Source organism: Chlorocebus sabaeus, chromosome 5 (assembly GCF_047675955.1).
Source record: "Chlorocebus sabaeus isolate Y175 chromosome 5, mChlSab1.0.hap1, whole genome shotgun sequence".
Classification (NCBI taxonomy): Eukaryota; Metazoa; Chordata; class Mammalia; order Primates; family Cercopithecidae; genus Chlorocebus; species Chlorocebus sabaeus.
Genome location: NC_132908.1, coordinates 44,184,054 through 44,199,801, shown reverse-complemented (window position 1 = coordinate 44,199,801; position 15,748 = coordinate 44,184,054). Strand labels below are relative to the sequence as shown.

Sequence of the window (15,748 nt, the reverse complement as noted above, 5' to 3'; positions counted from 1 at the left end):
CAGTATCTCAAACAGAAAATAGAGAGGTCGGTGATAAGAACTCTGTACAAACCTGAGAGCTCAAAATTTCAAATTCATTGTTTTGATTTCTTTTTCTTGTGTAATAATCTAAAATTATAGAAGGGAAAGACAATAATTTAAAGAAATGCGTATTGTTTTTGGTAGTGAGATGTGTGCTGTTTTTGTTTGGAAAGAGTGAGTGAAACAAAGGATCGCTAATAAGCTCTCCTTTTCTGTTTAGCTTAGGCACCCCTGCTTCTCAGTTAGCATGTGGCTGCTGTTGTAATCCTTTGCTTCCCTTCTAATTGATACGTAAGCTTGAGTTGATGATGGATTGTCACTTTAAGGATCAATGGAATTCTCCTCTCATTTCAATATCTTTTCTTAATTGTTCCCAAAAGAATCTTCTTCCCTTAAAATCTGCAAAACATGTCTTTATACTTATACTGTTTATGTGTTACCGTCAGAAAAGCTTTCTTTCTGACTTGTATTCTATCTCCCAAATGACTGTAAGCTCTTTGAGGGTAGGAACTAGTTTTATAATTCTTTATATTTCCAAAGGCTTCCACAGTACTTGAAATTATTACTCTCTGAAATTATGATGATGAAATGGTAAAAGATACCAGAATCGACAGCAAGGAAAGCATACCAGATTCATATTTTCTTCTTCAACGCACAGGAGTTTCCTTTGCTTCAAAATAAAAGTGGAACAGGAGATTGGAATAATTTTTGTGCAACACAACAAAATCCTGAAGTTATTTATTTCCCTAGTTCAGTTAGAATGCTTTGTTTTACATTTAACAAATGAGTGGACTAAGATGGTCTAATTCAAAGTTTTCTTCATTTAACAGGATGGAAACTTCTCTGTCAGTACTATATTGGAAAAACCTCAAAATATGATGGTGGTTGGACAGTCAGCATTTGCAGACTTTGGTAAGATTTGGTTAAAAAAAAAAAAAAAAAAAAAAATGGCTTTTGCCTTTCCAATTCTCTCCCTCTTTTTGATCTATTTATATTAATTCCCCATAGCAGGAAATAACTATTATAGCTTCAAAAGATGCCTATTCTATAATAGTACGGTACATGACATGTCAATTCCTTAATGAAATAAGGAGAAATTTATGATGTATTTAAAAAATAGTTTAATACTGTTTGCAGAAGTAATATGCAAAACAAGAAAATCTACTGAGACTTTTTCTAAAGAATACCAGGTATTAGTTACCATAAATTCTTCATGTACATCCAACATACGGAACAAATAGAAGTGAAGGAGTTAATCTGACCTCTTAAAACCAGTACTAAAAGCCATTTTTATTTACAACTTAATTTTAAAGCAGAGTAATATCTATTATGAATTACCCAAAAGAGGACATATGAATTTCTGTTTTCCGTAAGATTCTGCACAATTAAGTTCACATTGGTCAGGAACTTCCAAAGCACGTGTGGCTCTTTTTATCATTTGTCAAAGTAATTATATTAGATGGGAAAGTGGTCTGGGTGACCCCTACCTAAAAGCTGTTCAGTGCTTGTTCCCGTCCCGCCGATCCTTCATTATGCCAGTAAACACCGTAGGCTTTCCTCAACATGTAGATGAGACATCACCATGTTCAGATACCTCAGTTTCCTCATATATAATGTGGAAATGACAATAATATCCACCTCTAAAGGCTATTATGAACAGCACAATGTAAATAAAGCACAGTGACAGGCTTATAGCAAGAGCACAGGAAGTTAGAGTTTGAGCTGGATACAGTGGCTCTTGCCTGTAGCCCGAGCTACTTGGTAGGACTCTTTGAGCTCAGGAGTTCAAGACTATCCCGGGCAACCTAGTGGAACGTCATCTCAAATTGTAGTTTGAGTCTATTCATTGGACTTACCTGTTTTTTGTTCTTGTTGCCTCTGCTGCTCTTTATACAGCTGACTAAAACAACTCACTGTTCAGTGTCATATGGATGTGTCCTGACACGGCTACATCAGGAGTTTTGATAATGTCATATCATGGAAATTTTAACCTGAATCTTTATATTGAATATTATGTTAATTTTGAGTAAATTTCTATTGCTTTTACAGCTTTTAATGCCAATAGTCAAGTGGTAGAGCACATGACATTATTTTTTCGAATTTGCTGACTAATTTGATTAGCTAGATTAATAACAGCTCTCTCTGCAAGTCTCTCTTTAGGAAAAAAGTATATATGTACTATATAATTCTCAGGGAGTGCAGAGATGTCTCTGACCCCCTTAACTCCTGGTTAAAAAAACTCCAAATTAAAGTTATATCTTTTGTGATCGTGTGTTTTATATCATAACATGCCTTACTTTTAACAAAATTATCAGTAGCCTTGAGGATTTTTTACATTTTGATAAACATAAACATTTACACGTTAGTGTTTTTAAGATATGCAGATTATAAGACACAGTCAGATTAAGAAACATAACTATTGCTCCCTGTTTCTATTAGTTTTCGGTAGTTTATCAGTAAACTTTTTTTAATGTATTAGTACACTTTTAATAAATATCACACATTGGCATTTTAGTTGAATATTGGCAAAAAAGACTGCTGGGTTCAAAAATATGAATATTAACATATCGAAAATATGCATTCTTCCTGTGAAAAGTGTACATTTGAATGCGTTTGTGAATTGCATCCAGCCCTCTGTCTTCCTTTCCACCTACTTCATTTGAACCAAAACAAGGGAAGTGACTGACAGCCAGGAAGTCAGCATGATTCCAGAAATTTACCATTCAGTTGATAAAGAGTGCACATGCTTAAATAAATGATAAGCCGGGCGCGGTGGCTCAAGCCTGTAATCCCAGCACTTTGGGAGGCCGAGACGGGCGGATCACGAGGTCAGGAGATCGAGACCATCCTGGCGAACATGGTGAAACCCCGTCTCTACTAAAAAATACAAAAAACTAGCCGGGCGAGGTGGCGGGCGCCTGTAGTCCCAGCTACTCGGGAGGCTGAGGCAGGAGAATGGCGTGAACCCGGGAGGCGGAGCTTGCAGTGAGCTGAGATCCGGCCACTGCACGCCAGCCCGGGCGACAGAGCGAGACTCCGTCTCAAAAAAAAATAAAAATAAAAATAAATGATATACGTGACAAGAAGTCTGTACCAAAGAGAAGTGTTTAAAGGCTCCCAGCTCACTTGTCTAAAAAAAAGAGAGAAGACTAGAAAGAAACACAGCCAAAGGGTAATAATGGTTTTGTTAAAGTAGCAAAATAGGTTATCTTATTCCCTATTTTCCAAATTTTGTTATGTGGCTAGAATAATATGTTAATTTAATAGTGAAAAAGTAAATTGTAGAGAAGTAGTAGTCAACAATGGCAAGAAAGAAACCAAAGTATATACTAACTGCTGAGTAAAAAAAGTGTTCGAATTTTTATCTTAGAACTTTTGAGTTCATGTAAAATTGATACTATTTTTTGAGTGGCGTGAACGACTCATTTAGAAAAGGTCATGTATGGCTTGGTGTGGTGGTTTGTACCTGTAGTCTCAGCTTCTCGGACTGAGGCAGGAGAATTGCTTGAGCACAGGAGGTCAAGGCTGCAGTGAGCTGTGGTCGAGCCACTGCACTCTAGCGTAGGCAACACAAGTGAGACCTCATCTCTAAAAAAATTTTTTTTGAAGAATGAAAGAAGAGGTTATGTAGTTTCACAGGGTCTTTAACACCAAATAAAATGCAAAAGTTAGACCGCTGAGAAAAACATTGAATTTCTATTATGCTTTAAATATTGTGCTGAATACTATATAAGAAAACTGATTTTAAAGGTAAAGTCCTTGCCTTTAGGAATTTTACAGGCCTGGTGCAGTGGCTCACACCTGTAATCCCAACACTTTGGGAGGCTGAGGCGGGAGGATCACTTGAGCTCAGGAGTTTGAGACCAGCCTGGGCAACATGATGAAACCCCGTCTCTACCAAAAATACAAAAAAATTAGCTGGGCATGATGGCACAAGCCTGTGATCCTAGCTATTCAGGAGACTGATGTGAGAGGATCACTTGAACCTGGGAGGCAGAGATTGCAGTGAACAGTGATCGTGCCACTGCACTCCAACCTAGGAAGGAAGGAAAGGAGGGAGGGAAGGAGGGAAGGAGGGAGGGTCCATTGGGGAAGACAGAATATGAATATGTTAAAAAAAAAAAATACAAGAGTAAAGCAACAAGCTACCACGATATAAGAGAAACCAAACTGCATTTCATTGTTGATTATGAAATTAATGCCATGGAAAAAGTGCTAAGTCTTGCAGCAACATAGATCATCTTAAGCTGAGAAAGGGTACAAAAGTCTCATGGAAGTGGTGAGATTTTGTACTGGACTTTGAAACAAATCTAAGGTTTGCTTAAAATATGTGGAGATATAAAAATGGTTTGGTTAGTGACTAGTGAATAAATCACTTTGGGTTGAATCGACAGTTTCTGTAAAAATATAGAAGCATAATAAATGGCCTGGGAACCCATTGGATTACCAAATGAGTAACAGATGAACAAATGTTGATTTTATTCTGTAGAAGTGATGGGAAGTAGTGGAACAATTTTGAACATCTGTTAATACCTTTTTTATTAACTTCAGAGAGTAAAGTTGAACAAAATCTTCTGGTCTGGTGGGATATGCATAATGTAATGCTTCTTGAGCATGCAGTAGGAGTTCAGAGGAAGATTATTAGAACCTCTGAGGTGCCTGAGATTTTGATGTTAACAGAGAAGCAGATTTAAACAATCTTGAAATACAGTATTTTCTAAAGGTGGAAACCACTCAGGAGACAGGTCAGGGCATGAGATGGTGCGAGCCGGAGCTGAACTACATCAGTATGTGGAGGGAATCAGTAAATTTCTAATTGGTTTGACACTAGAGAGAGTAAAAAGTAAAAAACTGACTCTGAATAACCCAAAGAAGGGCAATACCATTCACAAAGATAGGTGAATCAGGAGAGAGAGCTGAATTAGGTACTGAAACACTTTAAATTTATCACATTAATCGTGCTGTAAAGACAACAAAACCATCACATTTAGCAGACCTAAGCTGAGGGAAAAAGCCAAGGCAGTTGTGAGAGCCCTTTAAGAGGGAAGAGGTCAAGACTGAGATGAGCCCTCCAAAGAAGAAGGTGTAAAATGGAGGTGGACAGAGGGCTAAGGAGGGAGAAAAATGGATGCTAAAAGGTGGTCAGAAACCATCGGCATGTATTAAAATATAATGCGAAAGAAGACCAAAAAAAGACCTTTCGATTTTCATTTTAGCAGTGTATTAGTGGCCTAAAAGTTATCATTTGCAGAATTCTTACAGCAGTCCCTGAGTCATAGAAATTACCCAATAAATACTTGCTGCTACTGGTAAGTGTCAGATGAGGTTCTGGGCTCTAGTCTCATATTTGGAACATCTGCAACCCATAAATGTCTGTCAGCTAAGAAATCATCAAGGAAGGTGTATCTTCTGGAAGACATGTTTTCTGTCTTGCCCTACTATATCATCCTTTTAAACTGTATGTTAATCTTGAGTCTCTTTCTACGTAGGCTCTGAATATCAAAATCTAGAGTTCCTATAAATAAGGTGTTATCTCTTATTAAATTATATAGGACAAAAAGTCAATAGAAATTAGACTTACAGAAAATGGGTATCAATTTTGTATGTAATACTAGATGTAGTGGAAATCAATAAAAGCTATAAAACTGAAGGAAAAACAGAAACCTTATACAGAATGTCATCATTTTTTATAGATTGAATTATTGTAAATGTCATATAAATTTATTTATAAATTATACATATCTCATGCTAACTGCTGTGTATCACATCTTCAGAAGGAGATCACACTTTCTTCTTCAAGTAAAGGGAGAATACTGGGCATGATGAATTGGGACTTGGAATTGTCAGTCAGATCTAGATAATCCTATAAAAAATAAAGGAGCTAATGAAAATGGAAAACTGTCATTCGTGAAAGTTATAAACATACTGGAAAATCTTGAACAACTTAAAGATAGTCTCATTGATGGTTAACCCCAAATATGATTCAATTGAGTACACCCAGTACCTAGCATAGTAATCAATGACATTTAGTAAAGGAGAAAGGTAGGGACACCCCACATTAAAGTTGTTTTGTGAAGTCTTATAGTATTTGGTAAAGATTCAGATGTTAATTCTAAATTAACCATCGTAGAGCTGATTTCAAAGCATTTATAGCAGTTAGACTCCCTTTGTTTTATGGCTAGGTGTATTCAGTAACCATCTGACAAATTAAAATTGTTTTTTGTTCATGTTTGATCTGGAAAGTAAATCGGATGAGCCGTGTATGGAAATGTAAATTTTATATTTAGTTTGAATGCTAATTGGTAATTGAATGTTCATATTCTCTCTCACAAAAGAATTTTAAAAGTCAAATGCCTTCAAATAGGTGACGATTATATTACAAAAGAAGCTAGAAAGCAGAAAATTCTGGGTGCTGTGCTTTCTGTACTTGGTCTTATTATGTAAGTCATTTAAGATTGGCTTTTGGTCCACAGTCTTACATTAATGGCACACTTTGTGTGTGTGTGTGTTTGTTTCTTATAGTTGAAAATTGGCTGCTCTTTTGTTAAGTAGCCCCTTTTTCATTAAAAAGGGACATTGAACACTAGTCAAAAATCAATAAAGCAGAAAAGTGTTTGAAGTTGCAGATATTCTTTCTTAAATGTACTACTATTCCATAGCACTATCCTTACTAGTCAGAAATTATCAAGTAAATACAAATATAGAGTACTTTAATATGTGTAATATGGGCAAATTAGACATAAGTGCTGCATTGTAATACTTTCATTTTCTTTGAATTGTATGGTACATACACAGGATTCAATCAAATAGTTCAGTCTGTTTATTCTTTAAAATTGTGGAGCAATTCATTTTTCTTCCGTTTAGTTTCCTTTCTGTTTTATAATGAAATATTTCTATTGTGTACAAGGCATTGGTTAATGAATTCAAAAAATAGTTTTAGAGTTCTTACTCTTTGGACTGGCTGTGTATTCGGTGCTTGGCATATAGCCAAGCCTCAAGCATACAAAAACCCTGTTCTCATGAAGTTTAAATTCTATTGAGGGAAGAAAGACAAAAATAATTAAATTAATAAGGAATTGTAAGAAAGTGGTAAGAGCTCTGAGGGAATTAAACAAAGGGCTATCATAGGAAATGAGAAGGGCTATTTTAAGTAGCTCATTGGAGGTTACATCTGATCTGAGACTTGAATGAAGTTGTAGAAGGTTTTTGGGGAAAATGCTCCATGCAGAAGGAACACATAAGTGAAGATTCTAAGGCAAAAATAAGCTTGATGTTCAAGGAACAAAAAGAGGGCTGGCAAGGCCGGGCACGGTGAGTCACACCTGTAATCCCAGTACCTGGGAGGCCGAGGCAGGCGGATCACGAGGTCAGGAGATCGAGACCACAGTGAAATCCCGTCTCTACTAAAAATACAAAAAATTACCCGGGCGTGGTGGCACACGCCTGTAGTCCCAGCTGCCAGGGAGGCTGAGGCAGGAGAATGGTGTGAACCCAGGAGGCGGAGCTTGCAGTGAGCCGAGATCGCGCCACTGCACTCCAGCCTGGGTGACAAAGTGAGACTCCGTCTCAAAAAAATAAAAAATAAAAATAAAAAGGCTGGCACTTGGCCAGGTCTTGTAGTGCTTTGTAGACAAAGGTAACAAGGAGTTTGGATTTTATTCTACATGTGATTGGAAACTTCAAGGAGACTAGTTAAGAGGGAAAAACTATGGTGACTTGGACCAGGGAAACCACCAGGAAATGGATAGAAGTAGTCTTATTTAGGACATACTGGAGACAAAGTTAACAGGAAATGCTGGTGGATTAGATGTTGGTGGGAAGAGAAAAAGAAGAATGATTTCTAGATATTTGGTTTGAACAACTCAGCGCCATTTGATGAGGTAGGAAAGGAGTAGGAAGAGGAACTCCGGAGTTCTGTTAATTGATAGTTCTGTTTGGGACATGTTAAGTTTGAGATGTCTATTAGAAGACAAAACGAAATACATATAGGAGATACAAGCTCTGGAGAGACACAGAGTTGGATATTAGCATGTCCTTGTTTAACTGCCATTTAGAAGACAAATAATGGATAAATGAAGGAGTGCGTGTCCAAAGCGTCCTGCCTTTCTTTCTAACATTATAAATGCACCTGTGCTCCAGTCACACTGCCTTCTTGGTGTTCTGCAAATTGTCCCTCCTGAGGCCTTTGCCCTTGCTTATCCCTCTGCATGATATTCCTCATGACTCAACCCCATACCACCTTCTGGTTTTGCCACATCACTGTCTCCTGGAGGCTTTCCCTGACCACACTATGTAAAACTGTAAACCCTACCCCCAGCACTTCTGCCGCACTTTCCTGCTTTGTTTTTCTCCATTACAGACTGTTGCTCACTTGGTGTTCATTCCACTCATGTGCCCTCACCAGAACTCCATTGGTGTGTTTTGTCCACCATTGTCTCTCTCAAGCCTATAGCAGTGCCAGTCACATTATAAATACTAATGAATAATTTTAAATGAATTATTTAATTAAATGAAAAATATTCAATTGGATATTAACTATTCAGTATCAACATTGAAAATTTTAAAATATTATAAATGGTTTTTAAGAATTGAGCTCAAGTTTAGGATGTCTTAAGACCTTCAACTATAATCCTAAACCAAAACTTCTGAGTCATTCGTATGATAAAGAGTAACATATCATTACTTTTACTTATTTTGATTAAAGTTAAGTGATTAAAAATTGTTCTGAATCTAAAATGCATGGGTGCTGATTTCAGTAGGAGACATCCTGGATCCTTATACATTGTTAATTCTTAGTCTTCCTATTTACATTTTCTAATTCATAAATTCTGACCAGTAGATAACAACCTACATTATCTACAGTATTTACTATTATTTAGCATTTAAATAGACAACTGTATTTGCACAGCTTCTTAATATCCTTTTTTTTATAGTGCCACTTCTGTTTCCATGTATTTGAAGTCATCATAACCAGTTTAAGCAGTTCTCCCTCTAACCTGTAGGACCTTTGTCTCCCTCAGCCTGCTCTGCCCCTATCCCATCAAAAAAAGAAAATGCTATTAGAAATTTTTGGTAAAACAAATATTTTATGTGCACTCATTGCCATAAAGCACCCAAAGTGGTGAGGTGTTCTTAGAGTACTCTTCTAATATTTGCAATACTCTTTCAAACAAATAATGAACCCAGTTCATTAGTAGTTCCTTTTCATTCCATATCTGTGATGATTGCAGTGCAATAGTTACCACAGCAAAAGTGATTAGTTCCTGGGTTTCTACTTTGTAGCAGACTTCTCTGAGACATCTATCTTGGTGAGACATGGATGCCAGATGTGATTCTGATAAATATTTTGAATGCATTTTGATTGGAAATTATAATTTATGTAAAAATTATAAAATGGCTGCTTCATAGTCTTGACTTTATACATATTCAACATCTAAAGCAGACTAGGCTATATTAGTTTCTTTTAAGGTATACAAATATGAGGAAAAACTAGGACTCTATATCCCTGAAGCCATTTTGTACAGGTTTGAATATAATAAATTCTTGCCTTTCTAGGTAAGAGTGTTTTTTTCCTAAATATATCTCTGACATATTGTATTCTCAAGACTGTACTGCGCATTTAACTTTTTTCAGTTTTGTTTTTTTTTTTTTTGAGACGGAGTCTTGCTCTGTGGCTCAGGCTGGAGTGCAATGGCATGATCTCGGCTCACTGAAAGCTCCGCCTCCCGTGTTCATGCCATTCTCTTGCCTCAGCCTCCCAAGTAGCTGAGACTACAGGTGCCCGCCACCACACCCGGCTAATTTTTTTGTATTTTTAGTAGGGTCGGGGTTTCATCGTGTTAGCCAGGATGGTGTCGATCTCCTGATCTTGTGATCCACCCACCTCTGCCTCCCAAAGTGCTGTGATTACAGACGTGAGCCACTGCACCCGGCCGCATTTAATTTTTTTTATGATGCATGGTATTTTGAATGTATACTTGGCCTTTTCAATATTAAATTTAACGTACTTAAAAATGCTATGGGATAATGTTGTATTTTACATTATTATATTGATATTTTGTAATTTAATAGATGGTATGTTTAATACTTTCTAATATAACCCACAAATTAATTGGAATATTTGTCACTCTAAGCCTACCCTAGTTAGTATAATTGATCTATGATAAATGGAGCACCCCATTAAACTGTTCTGTTAACTATGCATAGCTCTTCGTTTTTTTATTGCAACAGTACTATGAAAGTGATTATTGCAGACAACTTGGCTATTGTTAGACCTTACAGATACATATACCTAGGAAGGACCAAAAGGTGGTGAGATTTATTTCTCTGTAGCACATTACACCTGAGAGGAATTCCCTGCCATGAGTCAGAGTGGCATAGAAGCTCATTATGAAGAGCCTAGTGCCATGCCTAAGCAGAAAATATCCTGCCCTATTTTCAAACACATCTGACTTCCATTTCAACCCTGTATTTTCCCCTCTGCAACTCCACATTTTCACTCTGTGTAAATGCCCCATTCATTGATAAGCAAAGTCATAATTGTGCTTCTTGGATGTAGGCACGCACACAGCTTTTCTGTGCTTAACCTTAACCCATTGAAGAGCTGAAAAATGGATTGATGGGTTGAATGGATGGTGGAAAATGCGTGGTGGATGATGGATGGATAGTGACTGAATGGGTGAAAGTACCCTTTACTACTTATCACTTATTCACAGCAATCCGTTCCCTTTGCCTCTCTCACAAAGCAATCCTGTTTTCCTGTTCTGTTCCCCAGTAGCAAGACAGTTCCCTTTTAGTCCTTGTTACACACAGACAAGTGGACATTCTGTGTATTTAAGTAGCCCCTGCCTGTCATCACATCACCCTCTGTAACTAATGTATGTTGAATTTAATCAAGAGAAAGCTTTCAAGTTTTTGTTAATCAGTGACATTGAAAGGATTTACAAGTTTTGTGTATTGCAGATGTCTCTTTGCTTCTGTTTCATAATGCTTAAAAATAGTTATTTTTGGCAGAAACTATTTTATAGGGAATATTTTACATTTATCTCGAGTAATCTTTCCAAACCTTTCTGAGGTGAACAATATTATTCAGCCACATTATAGAGTGTGGTTATAGGAGTTCAGAGAGGTTAAGAAACAAGAAACTTGACCAAGGGCACATAGCTAGGGAGGAAGTGGCAGAGCCGGGACATGATCCTTGGCTCTGTCTCACAAGCTGCATCCTTAAACACTATCCACTCCTTCTTCATCTGCATTAGTTTACATTTTAAAATATGTTATCATGTTCAATAATGGTCACCAACAGTGTGACCCACTAGAATATGCTGTTTGCCTTTAGAACCATGTATTTTGATAGTGAATCTTCTCCATCTGCTCCCTGTTTTTCACGTATTATTTTTAGAACTTTTATACTCTTTGACCACTCTCCCAAGTCATCCATCTCAAAAATATGATTATAAGTATCTGTAATTGTAGAATATATAGTGTTTATGGATTCCAGAAAAAAAAACCCAACAGTGGTGATTTTGATATAAAATTCATTTAAAATTGATTTCTGTTGGAATAAAACAGGCTTTCAGAATATAAATTTTTGCAGGTTTTTGTAAATTTTTAGTTGACATGTAATAATTATACATATTTGTGGGATACAATGTGATGTTTCAATACATGTATACATTGTATAATGATCAAGTCAGAGTAATTAGCAAATCTATCACCTCAAACTTCATTTCTTTGTGGTGAGAACTTTCAAAATAATCTCTTTTAGCTATTATGAAATAAAACAATACATCACAGTTAACTATAGTCACCTACTTTGCAATAGAACACCAGAAAGTATTCAGCCAATCTTAACTGTAGCTTTGTGCCCTTTGACCAGACTCTATCCATATCCTCTCCCCAGCCTCTGATAATCACTATTCTCTCTAATTCTATAAGATCTACTTTTGTAGATTCCACATATGAGTGAATTCATACGGTATTTGTTTTCTGTGTCTGGCTTATTTCACTTGACATAATGACCTCCAGGTTCATCCATGTTGTCATAAATTACAGGACTACATTCCTTTTCATGTCCGAACGATAAACCATTGTATGTATATACATACCACATTTTTTTTTTAATCCATTCATACATTTGATGGACTCTGGTTGTTTCCTTTTTGGCTATTGTGAATAGTGCTATAATAAACATAGGGATGTAGATATCTCTTGAAATACTGATTTCATTTCCTTTAGCTATATACCCAGTAGTAGGATTGCTGAATCATATGATAGTTCTATTTGTAATTATTTTTGAGGAAACTCCATACTGTTTTACATAATGGCTGTACTAATTTACATTCCCACCAACAATATGTCAGGGTTCCCTATTCTCCAGTTCTTCACCAACACTTGTTATAGTTTTTCATAATAGCCGTTCTAGCTAGAGTGAGGTGATGTCGCATTGTGATTTTGATTTGCATTTTCTGATGATTCATGATGTCGAGCATTTTTTCATGTACTTATTGTCCATTTCTGTGTTGTCTTTTGAGAAATGTCCATTCAAGTCTTTTGCCCATTTTTTAATCAGAATTTTTTTTGCCATTGAATTGTTTGGGTTCCTTATGAATTCTGATATTAACACTTTGTCAGATGTGTAGATCGCAAATATCTTTTTCCATTTTTTAGGTTGTCTCATCACTCTTACTTCTTTGCTGTGCAGAAGCTTTTTAGTTTGCTGTAATCCTGTAATCTCATTTGCCTACTTTTGCTTTTGTTGCCTGTGCTTTTGAGATCTTATTTTTAAAAATCCTTGGTGAGACCAGTGTCATGAAGTATTTCCCCTATGTATTTTTTTAGTAGTTACAGAGTTCTGAGTCCTACCTTTAAGTCTTTAATCCATTTTGAATTGATTTTTTTTAATATGATGAGAAATGGGGGTTGACTTTCATTCTTCTGCATGTAGAAATCCAATTTTCCCAACACCATTTATTGAAGAAACTGTCCTTTCCCCAGTGTGTGTTCTTGGTACCTTTGTGAAAAATCAGTTGGCTGTAGATGCATGGATTTATTTCTGTATTCATATTCTGTTCTGTTGGTCTATGTTTCTGTTTTTGTGCCAGTATCATGCTGTATTGATTACCAAAGCTTTGTAGGATGTTTTAAAGTCAGGTATTCTGGTGCCCCCAGCTTTATTCTTTTTGCTTAAGATTCCGTTGGCTATTCAAAGTCTGTTGTTGTTCTGCACAAACTTTAGAATTTCTTTCCCTACTATTGTGAAGAATGTCATTGGTATTTTGATAGGGATTGCAGTGAATCTGTAGATTGCTTTGGGTAGTGTGGTCATTTTAAGATTCCTTTGGCTATTCAAAGTCTGTTGTTGTTCCACACAAACTTTAGGATTTCTTTCCCTACTATTGTAAAGAATGGCATTGGTATTTTGATAGGGATTGCAGTGAATCTGTAGATTGCTTTGGGTAGTGTGGTCATTTTAACCATATTCCTTCGGTTACATTTATGAATTCTTCCAATTCATGAACACAGGGTATCTTTTCATTATTTGTATCCGATTCAGTTTCTTTCATCAATTTTATAGTTTTGTTATAAAGATCTTTCACCTCCTTAGGTTTATTCTCAGTATCTTATTTGTAACTATTGTAAGTGGGAATTTTTTTTCTTGATTTCTTTTTCAGATAGTTTATTATTGTGTATAGAAATGCTACTGATTTTTGCATGTTGATTTGTATCCTGCACCTTTACTGAATTCATTTATTAGTTCTAAAAGGTTTTTTTTTTTGGTGGAGTCTAGGGTTGTATAAGACCATGTCATCTGCAAACAAGAATGGTTTGACTGCCTCCTTTCCAATTTGAATGTCTTTTAATATCTGTCTTTCACCCAATTGCTCTGGCTAAGATTTCCAGTATTTTCTTTTAATAGAAGTGGTGAAACTGGGCATCTTTGTCTTCTTCCACATCTTAGAGGAAAAGCTTTCTTTCAACTTTTTCCTTTTCAATCATGATGTTAGCTGTAGGTTCATCATATATGGTTTTTATTATGTTGAGGTACATACCTGCTATGCCTAATTTGTTGAAAGGTTTTATCACAAAGGGATACTGAATTCTGTCAAATGTTTTTTCTTCATCTATTGAATGACCATATGGTTTTTGTCCTTCGTTCTGTTAATATTGTCAGTCTCATTCATTGATTTGTGTGTATTGAACCATTCTTATGCCTCTGGGATAAATCCCAGTTGATCGTGGTGATTCTTTAATGTGTTGTTGAATTTGGTTTACCAGTGTTTTGTTGAGGAATTTTTGATCTATGTTTATCAGCGACATTGGCCTGTTGTTTTGTTGTCGTCGTTGTGTCCTTGGCTGGTTTTGGTATCAGAGTAATTTTGTTCTTGTAGAATAGGTTTGTAAGAATTCCCTCCTCTCCACTTTTCTGAAATACTCTGAGAAGAATTGGTGTTAGTTATTCTTTACATGGATTGGTAGAATTCAGCAGTGAAGCCATCAAGTCCTGGGCTTTCCTTTGATGGGATACTTTTTATTATTGATTCAATCTCATTACTCATTATTGGCCTGTTCAAATTTTCTGTGATATTTCTTCATGAGTCAATCTTGTTAGGTTGTGTTTATCCAGGAATTTATCAGTGTCTTCTAGATTTTCCAGTTCGTTGGCGTATAGTTGTTCATAATAATCTCTTATGATTCTTTGTATTTCAGTAGTATCAGTTATAATGCCTGCTTCTTCTCTGATTTTAAGTATTCTCTTTTTTTCTTAGTCTAGCTAACAGTTTGTAGATTTTGCATATCTTTTCAAAAAACCAACTCTTCCCTTTATTGATCTTTTGTCTTTTCTGATATACGTGTTTATTGCAGTAGACATCCGTCTGACTACTGCTTCTGCTATAACCCATGGGTTTTGGTATGTTGTATTTCCATTTTCATTTGTCTCTAGAAATGTTTTAACTACTTCATTAACCATTAGTTCTTCAGGAGCATTTTGTTTAATTCCCATGTATTTATATGATTTTCCAAGTTCCTCCTATATCGATGTGTATTTTTATACAGTTGTGGTTGGAAACAATACTTGATACAATCTCAGTTTTTTTTAATTTATTAAGACTGGTTTTGCGGCCTACCATATGGAGGAGGAATTCTTCCAAACCCATTCTGTAAGATCAGAATTACTCTGATATCGAAACCAATGGTGCACATCTTGGAGAATGTTCCATGTATACCAGCAAAGTATGTGTATTCTGCTGCTGTTGGATGGAAAGTTCTGTATATATCTGTTAGGTCTGTTTTGTTCTAAGTGAAATTCAATTCTGGCATTTCCTTATTAATATTGAAAGTGGAGTACCGAAGTCTCCTAGTAGTATTGTATTACTATTTATTTCTCCCTTTGTGTCCATTAATATTTGCTCTGTATATTTAGGTGCTCCGATGTTGGGTGCATATATGGTCATATTCCACATTGCGCCATTTTGGTCAACCATGGACCACATATACAGTGGTGGTCCCATGAAATTATGGTACCATTTTTTTACTGTACCTTTTCTATGTTTGCATATCTTTAGACACACAAATACTCATCATGATGTTACAATTGCCTACAACAACCTCGTTCAACCTGCAGCCTGTGGGCTGCGTGTGGCCCAGGACAGCTTTAAATGCAGCCCAACACAAATTTATACACTTTCTTAAAACATGAGTTTTTTGGCTGGGCACAGTGGCTGAC

General features: G+C 36.2%; 1 protein-coding gene across 1 annotated transcript in view; it reads left to right on the top strand.

Moving 5' to 3' along the window:
- Nucleotides 1–15,748, top strand: part of ITFG1 (integrin alpha FG-GAP repeat containing 1) — a 287,705-nt gene that overhangs the window by 97,934 nt on the left and 174,023 nt on the right. Inside the window, exon 8 of the mRNA XM_007992185.3 lies at nt 852–933. Within this exon, the coding sequence (XP_007990376.2) occupies nt 852–933 (82 nt within the window). The remainder of the gene's footprint in view (nt 1–851; nt 934–15,748) is intronic.